General features: G+C 28.8%; 1 protein-coding gene across 1 annotated transcript; it reads left to right on the plus strand.

Moving 5' to 3' along the window:
- Nucleotides 1-5,268: 5,268 nt before the first annotated feature.
- LOC122270807 (cuticle protein 10.9-like) lies at nt 5,269-14,862 on the plus strand. The gene is made up of 3 exons (XM_043049627.2): nt 5,269-5,476; nt 10,810-10,863; nt 13,425-14,862. The coding sequence occupies exons 1-3, from the start codon at nt 5,471-5,473 to the stop codon at nt 13,791-13,793; spliced, it is 429 nt and encodes a 142-aa protein (XP_042905561.1). The 5' UTR covers nt 5,269-5,470; the 3' UTR covers nt 13,794-14,862.
- The last annotated feature ends 2,381 nt before the right edge of the window (nt 14,863-17,243 follow it).

The raw sequence follows: 17,243 nt of genomic DNA on the forward strand, positions 1-17,243 counted from the left end.
TGTGCTAGATTTTGTTTTATTTCGGTAGATATTTTTTTACAAAAACATGTCTGAAAATAAACTTAAATTAAGTTCAAGAATACATCGCTGCAAGAAAGCAATTTTTATTTCAAAACAATATTACTATACAACCAGTCTTAAATGACACAGCTAGAGAAAGAAATGTTTGATTACTGAAATTAATACCAATCAAATTGTCTTAACACATTCACGGCGAGAAAAGTGAAAATACTGGTATGGGAAAAGACAAAATACTGGTAGGAGAACTATTTCAATATTAGATAATATTCGGGAAGAGTTAATCTATTCTCAACAATAGCAATTTACTGTAAGAAAATTTATCACGGCGAGGAAGCAATTCAATATAAAAATTGCATCCGTTAAAAACAATTGGTAGTTATGGATTTTTATTATTCCCGGAAAAAAACTTAAAAATGAAATTTATTGTTACCAGTTTTTACTCCGGTGCGCTGCCAATCTAGCGTGACCCACCGGTAGGTCACCCCGGCGTGAACGTGTTAAAAATATTCAGTTTAAAACTACGGAAATCTATGAAAGAGTAACTCTTTATTTATTATTTCATGTTCTGCAGATGATTAAAACGTTAGTATAAACCTTTAGCACTCCAGTGACACCTATACAATAACATTAAAATTACTTAATTATTTTGGTATCTTAGTTTTTCGTTACAATATTATGTTATTATTAATAATTATATAGTACTAGCTGAATACATGTTCTTCGCACGGGGTTCATAAAAAAATAAGTAAAGAACCAATAAATCAGAGTAGAGAAACTCTACGAAATCGTGCACATAATTGAAAAGCTTATACCGACACAATTAAAGAGTAAGAGTATGTAAGAGCCAGGTAAGTGAAATTTTTAGGGGAATTAAAGAATCACTGCTTTTGCCTTCTTTTAAATCTTAACTAATCACATAAAGTTTTAGATTGCATATTTCAAATTAGGCAATAGGGTTTTATTTTTTAGTTAATCTGGTTTTATTTAAAATTAGAAACAATAAAGCAAAGAATTATTCTTCCCTTCTTCTACTAAATTGGTAATAAATAGCTCGGATACAACTTTTTTCTAAGTCTGAAAATGTCACTTACTTGCTTCTTCCACTAAGTTTTTCAATTCATATAACTGGAATAATTTCAATTTTTTTTATATTTAATACTATTTGCTTCCCTTTTCGGTGGCTTAACGTTATTTAATAAGTAAAACTTGTTTTTTGTAGTTCATTCCAATAGAATAAATATAAAACGTATTTAGCATCACATGGCATGATGTCCAAACCATAATAGTCAAAATTTAGCACTATCAAATACTTTTCTCGAGTACATATCCCTTACCTTTTAAAACACTTCTTTCTAAAGTATCGGTATTTAAACTGCTTAGTATTGGTCCTTTTTTAATCATCACCAAATATATTATTATAACATTTTATACCTATATTATCATATTTGGTACTTTATTACATAACCCTTCAACATTTAAGTCTTGTTAAAAATATTTTTTCAGTGACAGCCAGCTAAAGCAGAATTTTTTTTTTTTTTAAATATTAAATTCTTATTAGAGCTTGATAATGATTTTGGAGCATGGCCATTTGTCGATCTAACCTTTAATTTACTATCAAAACATTTAGTAGTGAAAGAGCAATTTCTTTTAGTTCACATTCATTAAAATATTAATAAACTATCTTTGCTACCACTAGAAAAATATTTTCTGAAACTACGGAAAACCCGTTGTATAATTCTTATCAAAACTGAACCTGTTAGTATACCAGTAGTACATATTACAGACAATAGTACACAATATTCGAATTGTTCAACTGATCCTTCAGTCCTAACACCTTAATTAGTTTTAAACAATATATTAACCAAATTTTTCACCACCTAGCTGTTGCTACAACTTTGCCCGCACGGAAGTATTTCGATTTCAATTTTAACTATTTTGTAGAAATGTCCGCGATATTGTCAAAGTTCCTTAAATATTGTATTTTAGTAATAATTTAAATTCTCTCCCGCAACCATTAAATCACACAAACTACCACAAATATGAGATCAGGGCATTTCAGCATAGTTGGCAGCAGAAGCATTAACACTATTACAGATTACTTAATATAACGTAAGAGAACCCAACAAAATGAATATAAATAAATACTTAACTTATAACTTACTTTTCTGACACTACTTAAATTATTACTTGGGGTGGTGGCTCAAACTGTCCTTAAGAAAATAAAAAAGTTGAAAATGTTAATTTAGTATTAAAATTGCAAAAACTGTAACTTTATTACTAGATATGATTATTTGGAAAAATTAGGCGTAGTTGTGAACACAAATTTATAAAAGTACATTTTATTTTCTAAATTTTGCCACCACTTTTAAAAATTTTTAAAGACTCAACGAACCCGGATTAACATAACCTTACAAATTCAATAATAATTATAGTACTACTACCAATACAAATAAAAATACTCGAGTTTATAGTATAACATAATATATATATATATATATANAAAATTGAGGTATGAACTTACACAACTTCTTTGAAAAAAAATAAATGAACCCATTAAAATTTTAGAATTTATCTAGTTCTGAAAAAAAGAGGTTAAAATAACAATCATATTATATATATATACAGAGTTATTCATAATTCCCTCCGGGCAGAAACTGGACTATCGCATTGATGTATGTCGTGTGACCAAGGGTTCACACATAGAGCACCAGTAATGTATGTAAGTAAAACTTGAATAGTTTCGGAATAATTTCATATGCTTCTCTTTTTCATATTCGTCTTCCTTTTTTTACTGTAACGCTTCGAAACCCCGGAGGGAATTATGAATACAAATTATTAAATATAAAATTCGAAGTTGCGACAGCCCCAAGCTGTTAATGTCACAACTGGAAGAATATTTGAAGAAAAAGATTTTAAGAGGAAAATTATTTTAATATTTTATTAAAGAGGGAAAAAAAGTATTCATCCAAATCAGTTTAAGAATATAATCATCCAAATAAAGATATTCAAATTTTTATGAACAAAAATAAGAGATCTGCTGAACAAAATAATTAGTAAGCTTTTTCGGGCAAATTTAAAAAATCTGTTCACGCTTGTCCCCTTTCCCTAACAAATTTTTTAGTCAATTTAATCAAATTTTTTAAATTAATTTTTAAAAGAAAACAACATAACTTTGAACGAAATCATCTCAATTGTTCTTGAGAAAATTGAATTGTTCTTCTTCAAAAATTCGTATTTCTAAAATTAATTTTTCAGGTTCTAATAGATCGAGTCCGTCCAAAATTTACGCTTTATCAATTAAGAAAGTCAAATATTCGAATACACAGTATACTGACAGAAGAACAAGTTAAACCCAAAAATATTATTTATTTTTATTATAATAATAAATGTTATAAGTTATTTTAAAGCTATTGTTTATTATCGATATATATACATATTTCAGAGATGCCAACTTGATCCGGACAGCAAATAGATATTTTAATCTGGTAGTTTATCAATTGTGATTCTTGGTTTAATAAATTCTATTTAGTAGATTTTTATCTACCACTATTTCTAAATAATTCGTAGGCTTATATAATTCACCACTTTATAGGGCTTATGTCGTGTTATACCTGTTAAAATACAAGCAAAAACAGTCAAATATTTTCAAAATTTACTTTGAAGTTATTTACCGTTTTTTTAATTATTCTGGCGTGTCCGGAGCAGTTGGCATCTCTACATATATATACACACTCATGGACAAAGAAATTAGCGCACCAAGAAGGAGTCGTTAAAATGAAACGAAATTTTACATACGTAATGACTACTTTGATATAAGTAAATGATTAGAAAATCAAAGAAAAACGATAATCTTTGATTTTCTAATCATTTACTTATATCAAAGTAGTCATTACGTATGTTAAATTTTGTTTCATTTTGACGACTCCATATATATATACGTACGTTATGAGTAGTAAATAGACATTTTAAAACCTGGATTACTAATTTTAGGATAAGGCAGAATACTGGCAGTAAGAAAATTTCCTTTTTGCTTTTCTTTTTTTTTTTTTAGACAGGAATAAATTAGCTGCAATTACCACTATTCATTAAAATTTATAGCGTTATCGGAAACTGCAGCGATTCCGCAGGCGACTAAAAATGAAAAAAGCGATGATTAATAAATATAACAAAAATCTATAACACGAGATTAAAATTAGCCTCTTTTTTTAGCGTATATATTTCATTCTACTACAGCGGATAATAACGAAAAAAATTTATTTTAAATATTGGCAAACTATATAAAAACAAATTGTGGTCACAGCAATGATATATTTTATATGACACTCACAAATTAAATTATTGACTTTAAATATTAAATGGCGGGGGAAAATATCAAAGGACGAAATATCAAGAATCTATTATTATAATATTAGACAAATATAATAAAAAATTAAAAGGGGGCAATGCCCAAGAATAGCCGGTTTAATGAATCAGGCTCGATAAAATAATAAATATGTTCGCTCAAGTCCATTTCCTCTTTCCTCAGACTAAAATAGTTTATAAATTTAAAGAAAGATTGAAATATCTTAAAAAACCCATAACATAGCTCAAATTAAAAAAAAATTTAAAAAAAACGAATGAACAAATTATCGTACCAGAACAGTTAGGAAACGGTTTTCGGATAATCACTTCACTTTACAAATGAAATATTAAACTTTTTTTTAGCAATTTTAGAATTCATTTAAATAATTTCTTGCTCAAATATGCAAACCCATGCTTTAAAAGTTTTTTTTAAGAAAGTGAAGTAAGTGGTTTGAAAGCAGGAACTAAATGTTCGGACATGCCATAAATCTTCCCTTGAATTTAAATTTAAGAAAAAGAACAATATTAGATGATCTATTTTACTTTCATTTAAAAAAATTAAAAACAAAGTTAAGTCAATCAAAATCTGCGCTAAGAAGCCATACTTTTTGACAGAAACGAAACGTCTTTAGAATTATTTATATACGGCGTACATCATGGCCGTTTTAGAACTCCACAAATCTCATTTCGACACAAAAGAAATCGTTTGTTCTCATTAACGGCTAAACTATAATGTCTTTGCTTCATTTCATTTCAAATGATGAGAAGACTCTTTCTACGTGACCGGAGTATCTCTTTCCGTTTTTAAACAAAAAAATATATGAATGTGATCTAGATATGCCGAAAAGGTAGAGAAAACAAAAGACGGTCGTCTTTTTTCCAAGGAGATGGGTTTTTTGTCAATCTTCGTCCATCGCCTTAAGGTGTAGGGAAGTGTATACACTTTGACCATTAGCAAAATTAACATGCGACTCATGTAAATTAGAGTAAAAGGGAATTGTGGAGCGCCCGTGGGATTTATATATAAAAAGTCCCGAGACAAACTCAGGACACTCGCATTGTCATCTTCTTTTCCAAATCATCCTACAGTTTTAACTCAACTCCAAAAATGAAGGTAATTTCATGTTCTTTTTACCGTTTGTGATTATTCTATATTAAAACATAGTCACTCATTTATAAACTATTAAGTATAATTGTTACGAACAAAGCTATTTATTACAAACTCATTAAAGCATATTAAGTGCTCTCGATGAATTAACTCAAAATCTGAAATTGCTATTTAGACTATTTATTTACTACATTTTTTAGTTACATTGATATGTAGATACAACAACATCTAAAAATATGGTAAACTAAATGTTAGTAAATTCATGAGTTATTTGAGCTATTAATTATGAATTGCTAATTTATTCATGGAATATCTCTGTAACGTTATGTTTTTAAAGATATAAAAAAAACTCTAAATTTTTGAAATTCAGTCTTAAAGTCGTGAAATTTTTCTAGTTTTAATATAACAAAATTGCTGTAAGAAATAGCGAATAAGAGAGAAATTAAACGAAAATATTCTCAAAACATTATAATGTTTTAATAACATTGTTTAATAAAAAAAAACACTGTAAGAATTTGAATTGAGTATTTAAAATTTAATCTTTACATATTTAGCTTAATAATTATGTAAATATCTAACTTTTGAAGAAAATTATCAATTTCAATTTTTGATAATATATCTAAATAAAACATTTTGATTTACATAGAAATTTTGTTGCTTATATTTTGTTATCAAAATATAATTCATAAATAAAATTTTCTCTAATTAAAAAATATCTAAGAAATAGTTAAATCTTGATAATTTCTATTCATTTTTAATTTCTTTTCACCATTTTATAAGAGAATCTTTCAAAATCTTTGATTGTTATAATCCTTGAGGCAATAAGCAGTTTAAATGACAACTATACATACGAAGCATTTTGTGGTCTCGAATTTCTTCATTTCATTTATGAAAAATACTTTTAAGCTCTAGTTTTGGTTATGTGTCCGCAAAAAATGAAATCATTTAAATAAAATGTTATCGCTAACTGACAATTTTTCAAATTGTAGAAAACATAGCCATGTACAAATAAATCAGAACTGAGCTTCCAAAATAGAAAGTGATAACTGAAGATAATTATTCTGATTTTTCTCTTACTGGTTACTAGGTTCCTCTTTAAATAGATACATCGAGAAGATATTCATATAAAGCCTTTTAGAATTTATCAGTTGTATTATTTTGTGGAAGTGACTTGTACATAAATTTTTCTCAGCGTTATACAAATTATGAACAAATTTCATTACAACTCTCAATTTCAAAAAAGCACTGCTCGGATTCATATGAATTTCCATTACTCCTGAAGTTGCCAGAGTATTAAGGAATTTTATTACACACACATATACTGAAGAAATTTTAAATTATGTACCAATTACGAATTTCAAGTTACTTCTCAACCAAGTGCACGGGTAAATGGTTGTTTCCCATTAACATCTAATTCCTCATTGCACGTTTTTGGCTGTTTTACTAATTTTATTTTCATTAAAAATTAAGTATAATTCCATTTTCAACAGTTGTCTTATATTCCATCTTAAAAAAATATTAAATTTGTGTGTAATATGTGAAAAATAATTGGAAAAAAATACCAATGTTATATAAAATAAAAGACATAATACACAATAAGTAAAAAAATTAACTCACTATTTCTCTTCTTTTCAATATTTATTAAAATGATGCATGCACAGTAACTTATATAAATTTATTCCAACTGTCTGGCAGACGAAAGTGAGAAGAGAGATTTTTTTAAAATTAATTTATTTAATTTGTGCGATTAATACTTTGATGCTGCTATTTGAAATAAAATTTTACAATTTTTCTTTTGTAAATATACCTCAATTCTGAAAGTAAAATAAAGTAAAATATCCCCAAAATTAAAGTTATTAATACATAAAATAATATTTATTTAATTGAAAACGTGCATCTACGTATGAATACTATTAAATACGAAACTTATCATCAAAAATATTTTTAAAAAATTTGCTTTAAAAATAAAGTTTAAAAAAATATATAGATGCGGGACTTTATTCACATGCGCAAAGAGTGATCTTTAATCAAAACAATCAAGTTATATAGAATATCTATCAATAAATTAAGAATTCTTGTAACATGCTTAAACTTTCAACCATTTCAATGGTGACAAAAATTAATGTAACCCTAAATGGGATTTATAAATCACAGAAACCATCCGGAATAAGCTATTTTGAGCAATAGAGTAAAGCCGAAACTCCTTTAGGCATACCAACAAAACGATTTATATTCTTACCGCGCAATTTTCGATGGTACAAGACGCGTGGATCAGAAATTATTTAAATACAATTGGTTGTTGCGATATAACTAAAATTATTACAATTTCAATTCGTGGCTATATCGGTTTCAAAAATATCATATCATTGCTGCCTTTTGACATTTAAGAATTAAGAATCAACTAGCTATTCGTCGCTGGAATGCAATGAATGAAACATCAAAACATTTGCAAGAATATCTAATGTCGTAATATATTTTGAAATATTATTAACCATTTATTTGCAATCTACAAATTTCTCGGTATAAAAATTTTCATAAAACTAATAATTTTTCGCATTAACTAAAAATTTAAATAAAAAATTTTTGTTTGTTTTTTTAAGTCGTATTTCATTATTTTTATTTAAAATTTTAAAATATGTCTTCATTATAATTTTCCGTTACTTGTTTTTCGTGGATCCATTTTTCATTATTATTTAAAAAGCATAGGAAAACAAAGGTGATTTTAAATTAGAACTCGGAAGAAAATATTTAAGTAAACATCATTTATCACATCACAGTTGAGCAAAAATCATTATTATCTTATGCTATCTAAAAGATGACCTTTTGGATTTCTAAATAAATAAAGTTTATCCAGCTCTTGCTAACATAAAGTCTGATCACGAACTTCAAAGTTGGAATTGAGAATGGTTATCTTTTTGAACTTTATCACGCGTGTAAACTAGAACATACTTCTAAAAAGTTTAATTAAACAAAGAACCATTAAATATTTTGTTATAAATGAAGAATTGAAAGATTTAATTTAAAAATTTACTTTTTAATAACTTAAGTGTTTTTTAATTTTTGTATGAAAAACCATAAAACGGACTTCTGATAAAAACGCAAGGTCTGCAGAAAATTTCTAGTTTTTAGTTGTCCTCTTAAATTTTCTGAAATGTCATATTTTTCATCAAACTTTTTAGTGATTGTCTATGTGTATTAAATTCATATTAACATTAAATCTTATCTGCGCCCCATTTGAGAAATTATAATAAAATTCTAAGACAACATGGGTTTAAAAAACAGAATTATTTCTCGTAACATGAAAAAATAATAAGCCGAAAATATGAACGATGAAAAAATAAAAAACTTATTGCCGTATAACTGCAAGCTAAATTTTTCGCACATTGAGGAACATTATAGATTTTTCAGGAAATACTCCTTAAAAACTACAATGTATAAGGTTACAATTTTAAAAAAAAGTCCTTCAAAAATAAAGATGCATGACTTAATCGTAATAATCTCAGAGTTTTCATTACGGAAATTTATTTATATTGTGGTTTTAAAACCACATGACTTTTTTTTTAAAAATTTATAATTAGTGAGATGCACGATTTCTATGCATTGAGCACATACAAATTTAATTACGGATTTACATTTCATTTTAATATTTAAAGTAGTTGCTAAATTCTTGTTTTTTTTTCTTCCTTTTATATGATTCTCAGATTTATAAATTAATTCAAACTAGTTCTGCTCACCACTAAATATAACAAATTTAAATATAAACAGGGTTCCCACAGCCTGAAAAAAATTAATGAGTGGTAGCTAAGATTTTTTGTGAGAATTGCGTAAATTTTTCTTTTATTTATGAATTAAAAAAAATTAATCACAAGTTATTTTTTTCTCCCCCATTAATCTAGATATTTATTGATGGCTTTAAATATCTATATGATCACTTTCGCTACCACTTTAAAAAAATTATCCAGACAGTGGAACCCTGATGTATAAAAATATTTAGATTAGCTAATTTATTGACAGTAAAATAAAATAAATAAAAAATTATGAAAAACATATTCGATCACTTTATTACGATCAAAGAATATATATTCCTTGATCGTAACCTATATATTGACCTATATATAACCTATATATTTGATCCCTATAACCATTAGCAAAATTAACANTTAATGAATTAAAAAAATTAATCACAAGTTATTTTTTTCTCCCATATATATTTCCATTAATCTAGATATTTATTGATAGCTTTAAATATCTATATGATCACTTTCGCTACCACTTTAAAAAAATTATCCAGACAGTGGAACCCTGATGCATAAAAATATTTAGATTAGCTAATTTATTGACAATAAGATAAAATAAATAAAAAATTATGAAAAAAATTTTCGATCACTGGGTTACCCATACGTCAAATGCTTTTTTTTCTGGTTTGACTCCGATAAACGTCACAACATTTCAAATCATGGGTTGTAAAAACTGTCTCAATTGATGCTTGTCGTTGGATTGGTTTTCAAATCATGGCTATATACGTGTTTCAAGACATCACAAAATACCTTTCCTTATTCAATATTCATATTTATATTAAAATCACCGTCAAGACAGTAATTATAAGTTAATAATAAATAAAAATATATAAGCACTTTAAATTATTATTATGTAAATACATTAAGAATGACTGCTCGTGAAAATGAAAAGAAAAAAAGAATTCTAAAAAAATTTTCAAACAGCAGCGGTCGCCATAGCAACGCATGCAATGACGACGCATGCGCACTGTTTACTATTACTCTTGAACACAGTGGAAAAGTGTGATAAAGTTCAAATAAAGTTTGTAAGCCATCATGCCCAAAACAAGACCCATTTTGCCAATGGGTAACAAAATTATATGTGCCTGAAACTGCAATTCAATTGTGAATTCCTTTATAGTGGTTGCGAAATAATATTTTAATTTCTTAAAGGACTCAAATTCGTAGAGAATAGTGTTAGGTCTATCATATATTTATTTAAATCATATACAGAAGGATGGCAAAATAATCCGAGCAGAATAGATATAGGAATGTTCGTTTCATTTTTGTGTCGTGGCCTCCAATATGAAAGCAAAATCTCGCAACAAAATCGGGATAATCAGTCTCTGCAATTATCATTTCACAACCACATGGAAAAATTGCTCTCGGAAACAGTTAAGAGTTAGCACGTATAAATACTGTATTCAAAAACAGTTTTCTAATAAAAATTATTTTATTAGAAACTGTGTTATATTTTTTCCATAATATACATTTTGAATGGTATTGATACAAATAGATGTTTCCAAAAATTTACACTTTGTAAAAAATAATTTTTTTTCATAGGTACTCATCATTTTATCCGCTTTAGTAGCTGTCTCCTTAGCCCAATATGGACTAGTAAGTATTTCTCACTCTTTTTTTAAATTATAAATTTTTAACCTCTTCGAGACCGGGGTATCATATATGCAGAGATGCCAACTTGCTCCGGATAGCGAATAAATGTTTTCGATGTTGTCTTTTATTGTATGATACTTAGTTTAGTAAATTCAATTTACAAGGTTTTTACTCACTACTACTTCTAAATAACACAAAGACTTTGTTTTGCGCCACTTTCTACCATTATTCGGTCAAATTATGTTTATATTTATATATGTTAATGTCAGCTTAGATTCGATGAATCAGATATTCAAATGTTATATTTACTCAAGCAAAGTGCTTGTTTTTCTATATTAGCTACCACATCGACTGCTAAATTCAAAATGTTATTACTATAAATTTTTTGAAAATTTCTAGATGTATGGGATAGGGGCTGCTACGAGGCACAGGTGCCCAATTTTTGTAAATAAAGTTATAAAAGTACCATGCAGAATTCGTATCGCCCAGCCGTTGCTTTGAGGCGAACGCATTATCCCCTGAACCACCACGGCTCTTTTGTAAAATTTATATTACTTAGCAGTTTTTAGATTAAACAATTTAAGTTATAAGTATTCAATTCCCAAATATCATGAACATAATCACCCAATCATGGCCAAGCAGCTACCCCTATTTTTGGGCCCTATCTTTGAACGGCAATGATAGGAGAGTCACGCAATTTTGGTCAGATGACGTGGACAGCTCCTGAGCTTCTCTCTAAACATCCCACGACAACCAAGAAATCTCAAATATTAACAATAGTTATTGTTAAATTCATTTCCCTAAGCACTGTAAACGAATCAGAGTTTTACCCATTAATGTCCGAATACAGAGGCAGAGTGACCAACGCCGGGGGACTAAAATTAAAAGGTGGTGACAAATGTTTCACGAGGTTGGTAAAATTTTTCAAGGTTTTATGACGAGGCTCACAAGCTGCAAGAAAATTTTTAATCGAGGCAGTAAACTTACGAGAAAGTTAACGACATAAGTGCCAACTTGCAAAAGTGTTTTTCTTTACTTTAACGCTTACTCTTAATTTTAAAAATTAAATGTTAAGTTGGTTTACTTACCATGACGAATGAATAATTCAAGCATATGTGTATAAAATGGACTATTCCTTTAAGACCTGATGCAATTTGAAAGAAGTTATTATTTCTTGTATAAGTAACCCAAATTAGAAGTGCTGGGTAAGTTATTTTCTTATGAACATTAATCTAAGAAATTAAAAATAATCCATTATTATTATAATACATTATTAAATTCAAGATCTAATTTTATGTTATAGTTCCTTAATTTCTAATTTTATTACCTAATTAACGTGCAGGCTGGGTCTTAACGTATTTGTTAGACTAATGTTGTTCTAAGTGTCACAAAGTAGCTTAATTTTCAGAAAATTCTTAATGCTTAAAAGTACTATTGTAATACAAATTTATAAAATCGTTCCCAACAATTGTACAGTTTCTCAACTATAAGACAAGCATTTCTTTTTTTAAGATACTTAAACATTTGGAGATGCGGTTGGTGGAATGTTTTATACAGATCGTTTTCATTTGAAAAATAACGTATGGTTGAGGTCACATATTAAATAATCAAGGTTCATCTTGTCGAAACTTTTAAACTTTTGTAGATCAGTTGGAATCTGTTGTTGACAGGTATGATCTAGATCAGTGGTTGCCAACTGGCTGCCCGCGGGCCGCATTCGGCCCTCGAAGCCTTTTCTGGTGGCCCGCGAACCAAAATATATTAGTTGTCATTTATTTGCGAACAGTTTTCGTAAAAAATCTATATAGGTTTTAAATACTTTTAAGTTATATATCTTAATAATTTGATATATGTTGCACATTAATTGTTTAATACATGGGGCACATTAAAGTTATTGTAGCCGGGATATTTTTAAAAATGTACTTCTTATTTTAATTTGTAATTCAATACCTTTGTTTTCTACAACTTGATAAAAATCTGACAGTAATATTTAATGTTCCTTCAAACATAAAAAGAGTCCTACATAAAATTTTTATAAAGTTGCCGCCCGCCATTTTAATTGCGGCCCCCTGCCTCTTATAAGTTGGAAACCCCTGATCTAGATACATTTCTCTCAATTTATAATTATATTTCGGGAGATAGGAATTAGTGATAAAATTAGTTTTTTCAATCTTTCTCTATTATTTTTTAAAACATTTTCTTGGAACCGGAATGAAAAAGTAATCTTATTATTAGAAACAATTATTTGAAAAAAAAAGTACAGTAATAGCACATATTTGTAGACTCTAAGTGGATATTTCTTTCTACTGCCCACCCAATTGGTTCGGGAAAAAAAAATTTCAAACTAAGGTGGTAGGTAATCTAAAAGAAATATAACTATTTTTCGAATTTTTTTTCTTCATATAATTATCACATTCTTTATAATACATACTGTCAGAACCTTCTTCTGTATGAATCAAATAATTATATAAGAATTCTGCATGAATGTTATTATATTGGTTCTGTAGAAAAATGTATTTGAAACTAATGCGATAAATTAACATTTTATTATTTTTAATTTGCAGGAACCAGTGGCGGCTCCTATTCCATATTCTTTTAATTACGAAGCACCAACTGAAGATGGTGGCAACAGTGGACACCAAGAATCTGGTGATGGTGCCGGCAGAGTGTCTGGATCCTACACTGTAAGCAACTTAGAAGGACACACCAGAATCGTAGATTACGTTGCTGATGAAAATGGATTCAGAGCATCTATCAGAACCAACGAACCTGGAACCGCTAGCTCCAATCCTGCTGACGTCACTGTTGAATCTTCAGCTGCAGAAGCTCCACAATACGCTCCTCAATACGCTCCAGTAGCTCCAGCAGCACCCGCAAGTCCACGTTACGTTCTAGTACCAGTTGATGACCCTAGGGCAGCTGGATACTATTAAATTTAAATTAATTTTATTATTAGTGTTTCGTTTTCGTGCTATTTTACTGGCCGATGGAAATCTGTTAGCTTTTCTGAGAAACCAAAAACTTAAAACATGAAATATTACTGTTGCTTTTCTGTTACTCTGTTTTTCTAGCATTCTGTCTATATGTTTAAATATTTTTTTCCTTTTGTTTGTTTAAATATTTTTTTCCTTTTTTTTAGATTTGTACAACAACTATCTTATCAATTTTTTCTATTTTCTTTTAACTAAACATAAAATATCTGATATAAATAAATTTAAAACACCAGTCTTAGAACTTATTTTTGTTTATGCCAAAGATAAACACATATTTTATATTAAATTTAAAATATAAATTAAACTTATGCTCAAAAGATTATTTACTCTGTTATCTTGTTACAATACACATTTTTAACGAAAATTTCTTCATATTTTTTATTATATAAATTATGTACGTTACTTCAACGATATCTAAGTCAATGTTCTTTCAAACCAGATTTCAAATGTGTTTTTTTTTAATTAATTAAAGGTTTAAAATTATATATTTTTTTAAAAAACAGTAAGTAAATAAATAAAAAAAGTAATAAAACTTGTCACTTTTAATATAATATTCCATTTTCTAGAATATTATTTAAAAAAAACATTTTAGTTTAATTTTTAAATAGGTATTAAAAATAAAACTAATGAAAACAATTCCTCTATAAACAATTTCTTATTATTTCTAAAGTAATCGTAAAATTATCTATTGCTGTTATAAACTTTTCAAAATTATATAAAAACCATATGAATAGATGTGATATGAAAAATATGTTGCATTCTCTATACTTTTCTAACATCCAGATTTAAAAAATTTCCGCCAAATCAAATATAAATAAAACACATGAAATCTAGTTTGATTATGGTGCTAGCTTGCCGTTTTATTTGCTTTTTTATGTGCTGTCTACCTGCATGAAAACTGCTCTGAACAAAAATATTGTAAATAGTGTTAAGTTGGTTAAAAAGTTTTTTCTACTTTTCTTATTTTAGATTATCTGATGAACAAAAATAAATATTTCACTTTGCCTTATTTGAATGATTTCTTGTTTTTTCATCTTTTGTAACTTGATTCGAACTTGATTCTGAATTTGATTCTAAACGACGAAAACGTCGAATAGGTTTGCAAAAAATTTATGCTTTACCAATTTATTGTTGATTTTTAAAAAAAATTATCAACAACAATTTTAACGTATGAAACAAGCATCACAGTTTTCAGTCACAAGACATAAAAGAACTTGACATAGATATAAGACCTAATACTTGTGTGATGGGGAAGTATCCTTGGGCCCTCTTTGTATATTTTGTTTTGATCAGATTTCCCAAAGAAGAATGGAAATTCCAAACATCTAACTACTTTCTACGCCGATGACACGGCAGATGTTCAAAACTCCTTGAACCCTGATTTTGCCATTTCAATACTACAAGACTTTGTCTATGAAATTGAGGAGTGGTGCATGTATTGGTGTATAGCCATAAATGCTGATAAAAACAATTTATTATTACTTAAAAACACCAGAATTAGTGCAAAATTCACTAAAAGCATACAAATCTTCAATCAAACGGTTCTAGTGGTGCAGAAAGCTAAATACCTTAGCCAAACATTAAGTAATAAACTTACATGAAATAACCAAATAAAAGACATCTCAAAAACCTGGGGAACGCTCAAAGCCTTAAGACCACTCATTGGAAAACACCCCGCCTAAAAAAACTACTATGTAGGCAAACTATAAGACCAGAGTTGCCAACTGCTCCGGACACGCCAAAATAATTAAAAAGACGGTAAATAACTTCAAAGTAAATTTTGCAAATATTTGACTGTTTTTGCTTGCATTTTAACAGGTATAACATGACATAAGCCCTCTAAAGTGGTGAATTATATAAGCCTACGAATTATTTAGAAATAGTGGTGGATAAAAATCTACTTAATTGAATTTATCAATCCAAGAATCACAATTGATAAACTACCACTTTAAAATATATATTTGCTGTCCGGAACAAGTTGGCATCTCTGTAAGACCAATAACCACTTTTGCTTCACCAGAATCGTGCTTAGCGTTAAATAACTTACTAAATAAACTTTATATTGTACAAAAGCCATTACAAAAGCTTCATACTACGTTAAGAATCAAACCTTAAGAGATGACATACATCTTTTAAAACGCTAACAGTACATTGCTCAATTGATAGCAATTTTTTAATAAAGCCGAAAGATGTGAAAAGGCAATTATTATGATACCTTAAGCTAAGAATTCTTAAATGAAAATATCACGCACAATCAATGGACAGCTTCTTTCTTATCTGATGGTATACTATCCAAGAGGTATTGCAAATAGTATAAATATTGTACACAATCTTTTTTCCATTTTATTATCATTTTTATATATCAGACTGACGTAACCGGGGAGCAACCCACCAGAAACTGCGGATAGCCGCGGGGTAGGTGGATCCACCGGCCATGCACCCGTATTACCATTATTTTTTCTTATATTAATGTTTTATAACCGTTGGGAACAACCGACACAATTTTGAATTTACGACAATTAATGTTCAACTCCGTAGCCTTGAAATTTTGAGTCCAATCCAGAAGACAAGGAAACTCTGGATCAAGTATTGGAAGAAATGCGCCTTCGTGGAGCAATTTTTGATGAAACTAACAAGCATGTATGGAGAGGAAGCCACGAAAACCTCCCACAATTATCCTGACTCCAAGGGGACTCAAACCCATGATCCGTCTACCACTGAGGATATTTTACGCCAGCACTGTGGTCGGTGCGAGCTCGTAGCAGAATTCGTATTGCCCAGCCATTGCGAGAATTCGAACCCAGTTCACCTTATTGAAAGGCGAACGCTCTATCCCCTGAGCCCCCACGGGTGCCGCCCGTATACTCCATCAATATTTGATTTAACTCTCCTATTAATTTCCTCCTTTCCATATGCAATTCATTCTGCCTAGGCTTGTTTCGACAATAAATTAATTAGAGTCATCTACAATCGCCAGTTAACATTTTAGCGCATTATGGAAATTAACTTAAGGCAAGTTTTCTTGTTAGTATAAGCACAATCAGTATAGCTCAACTCTTTCTTACTAGAAGCAAAATTAGTACTTGCATCCAAGACTGAATGAAACCATAATACATTTTCTTCTATCATACAAAACATTCATTATAACACTTCGTATACGTACGCTTTGTATTACTTATGGAAAAAAAACGAAGGGAATAACAAAAGCAGATTGACTGTAAAACTCATGAATGGGAAAGAAATTGCTAGAAAGAAGAACAAACAAATCATACATATTCAAACAATAAATAGGGTCATTTCAATCTTCAGCAAGTCATGTCCGCAAAGATCTATCATAATCAAGTATTCTCTTAATGGGGGCAGAGAAATTTCAATCATGTATTGGTGTAT

The sequence above is a fragment of the Parasteatoda tepidariorum genome, chromosome 5, assembly GCF_043381705.1.
Source record: "Parasteatoda tepidariorum isolate YZ-2023 chromosome 5, CAS_Ptep_4.0, whole genome shotgun sequence".
NCBI classification, from domain to species: Eukaryota; Metazoa; Arthropoda; class Arachnida; order Araneae; family Theridiidae; genus Parasteatoda; species Parasteatoda tepidariorum.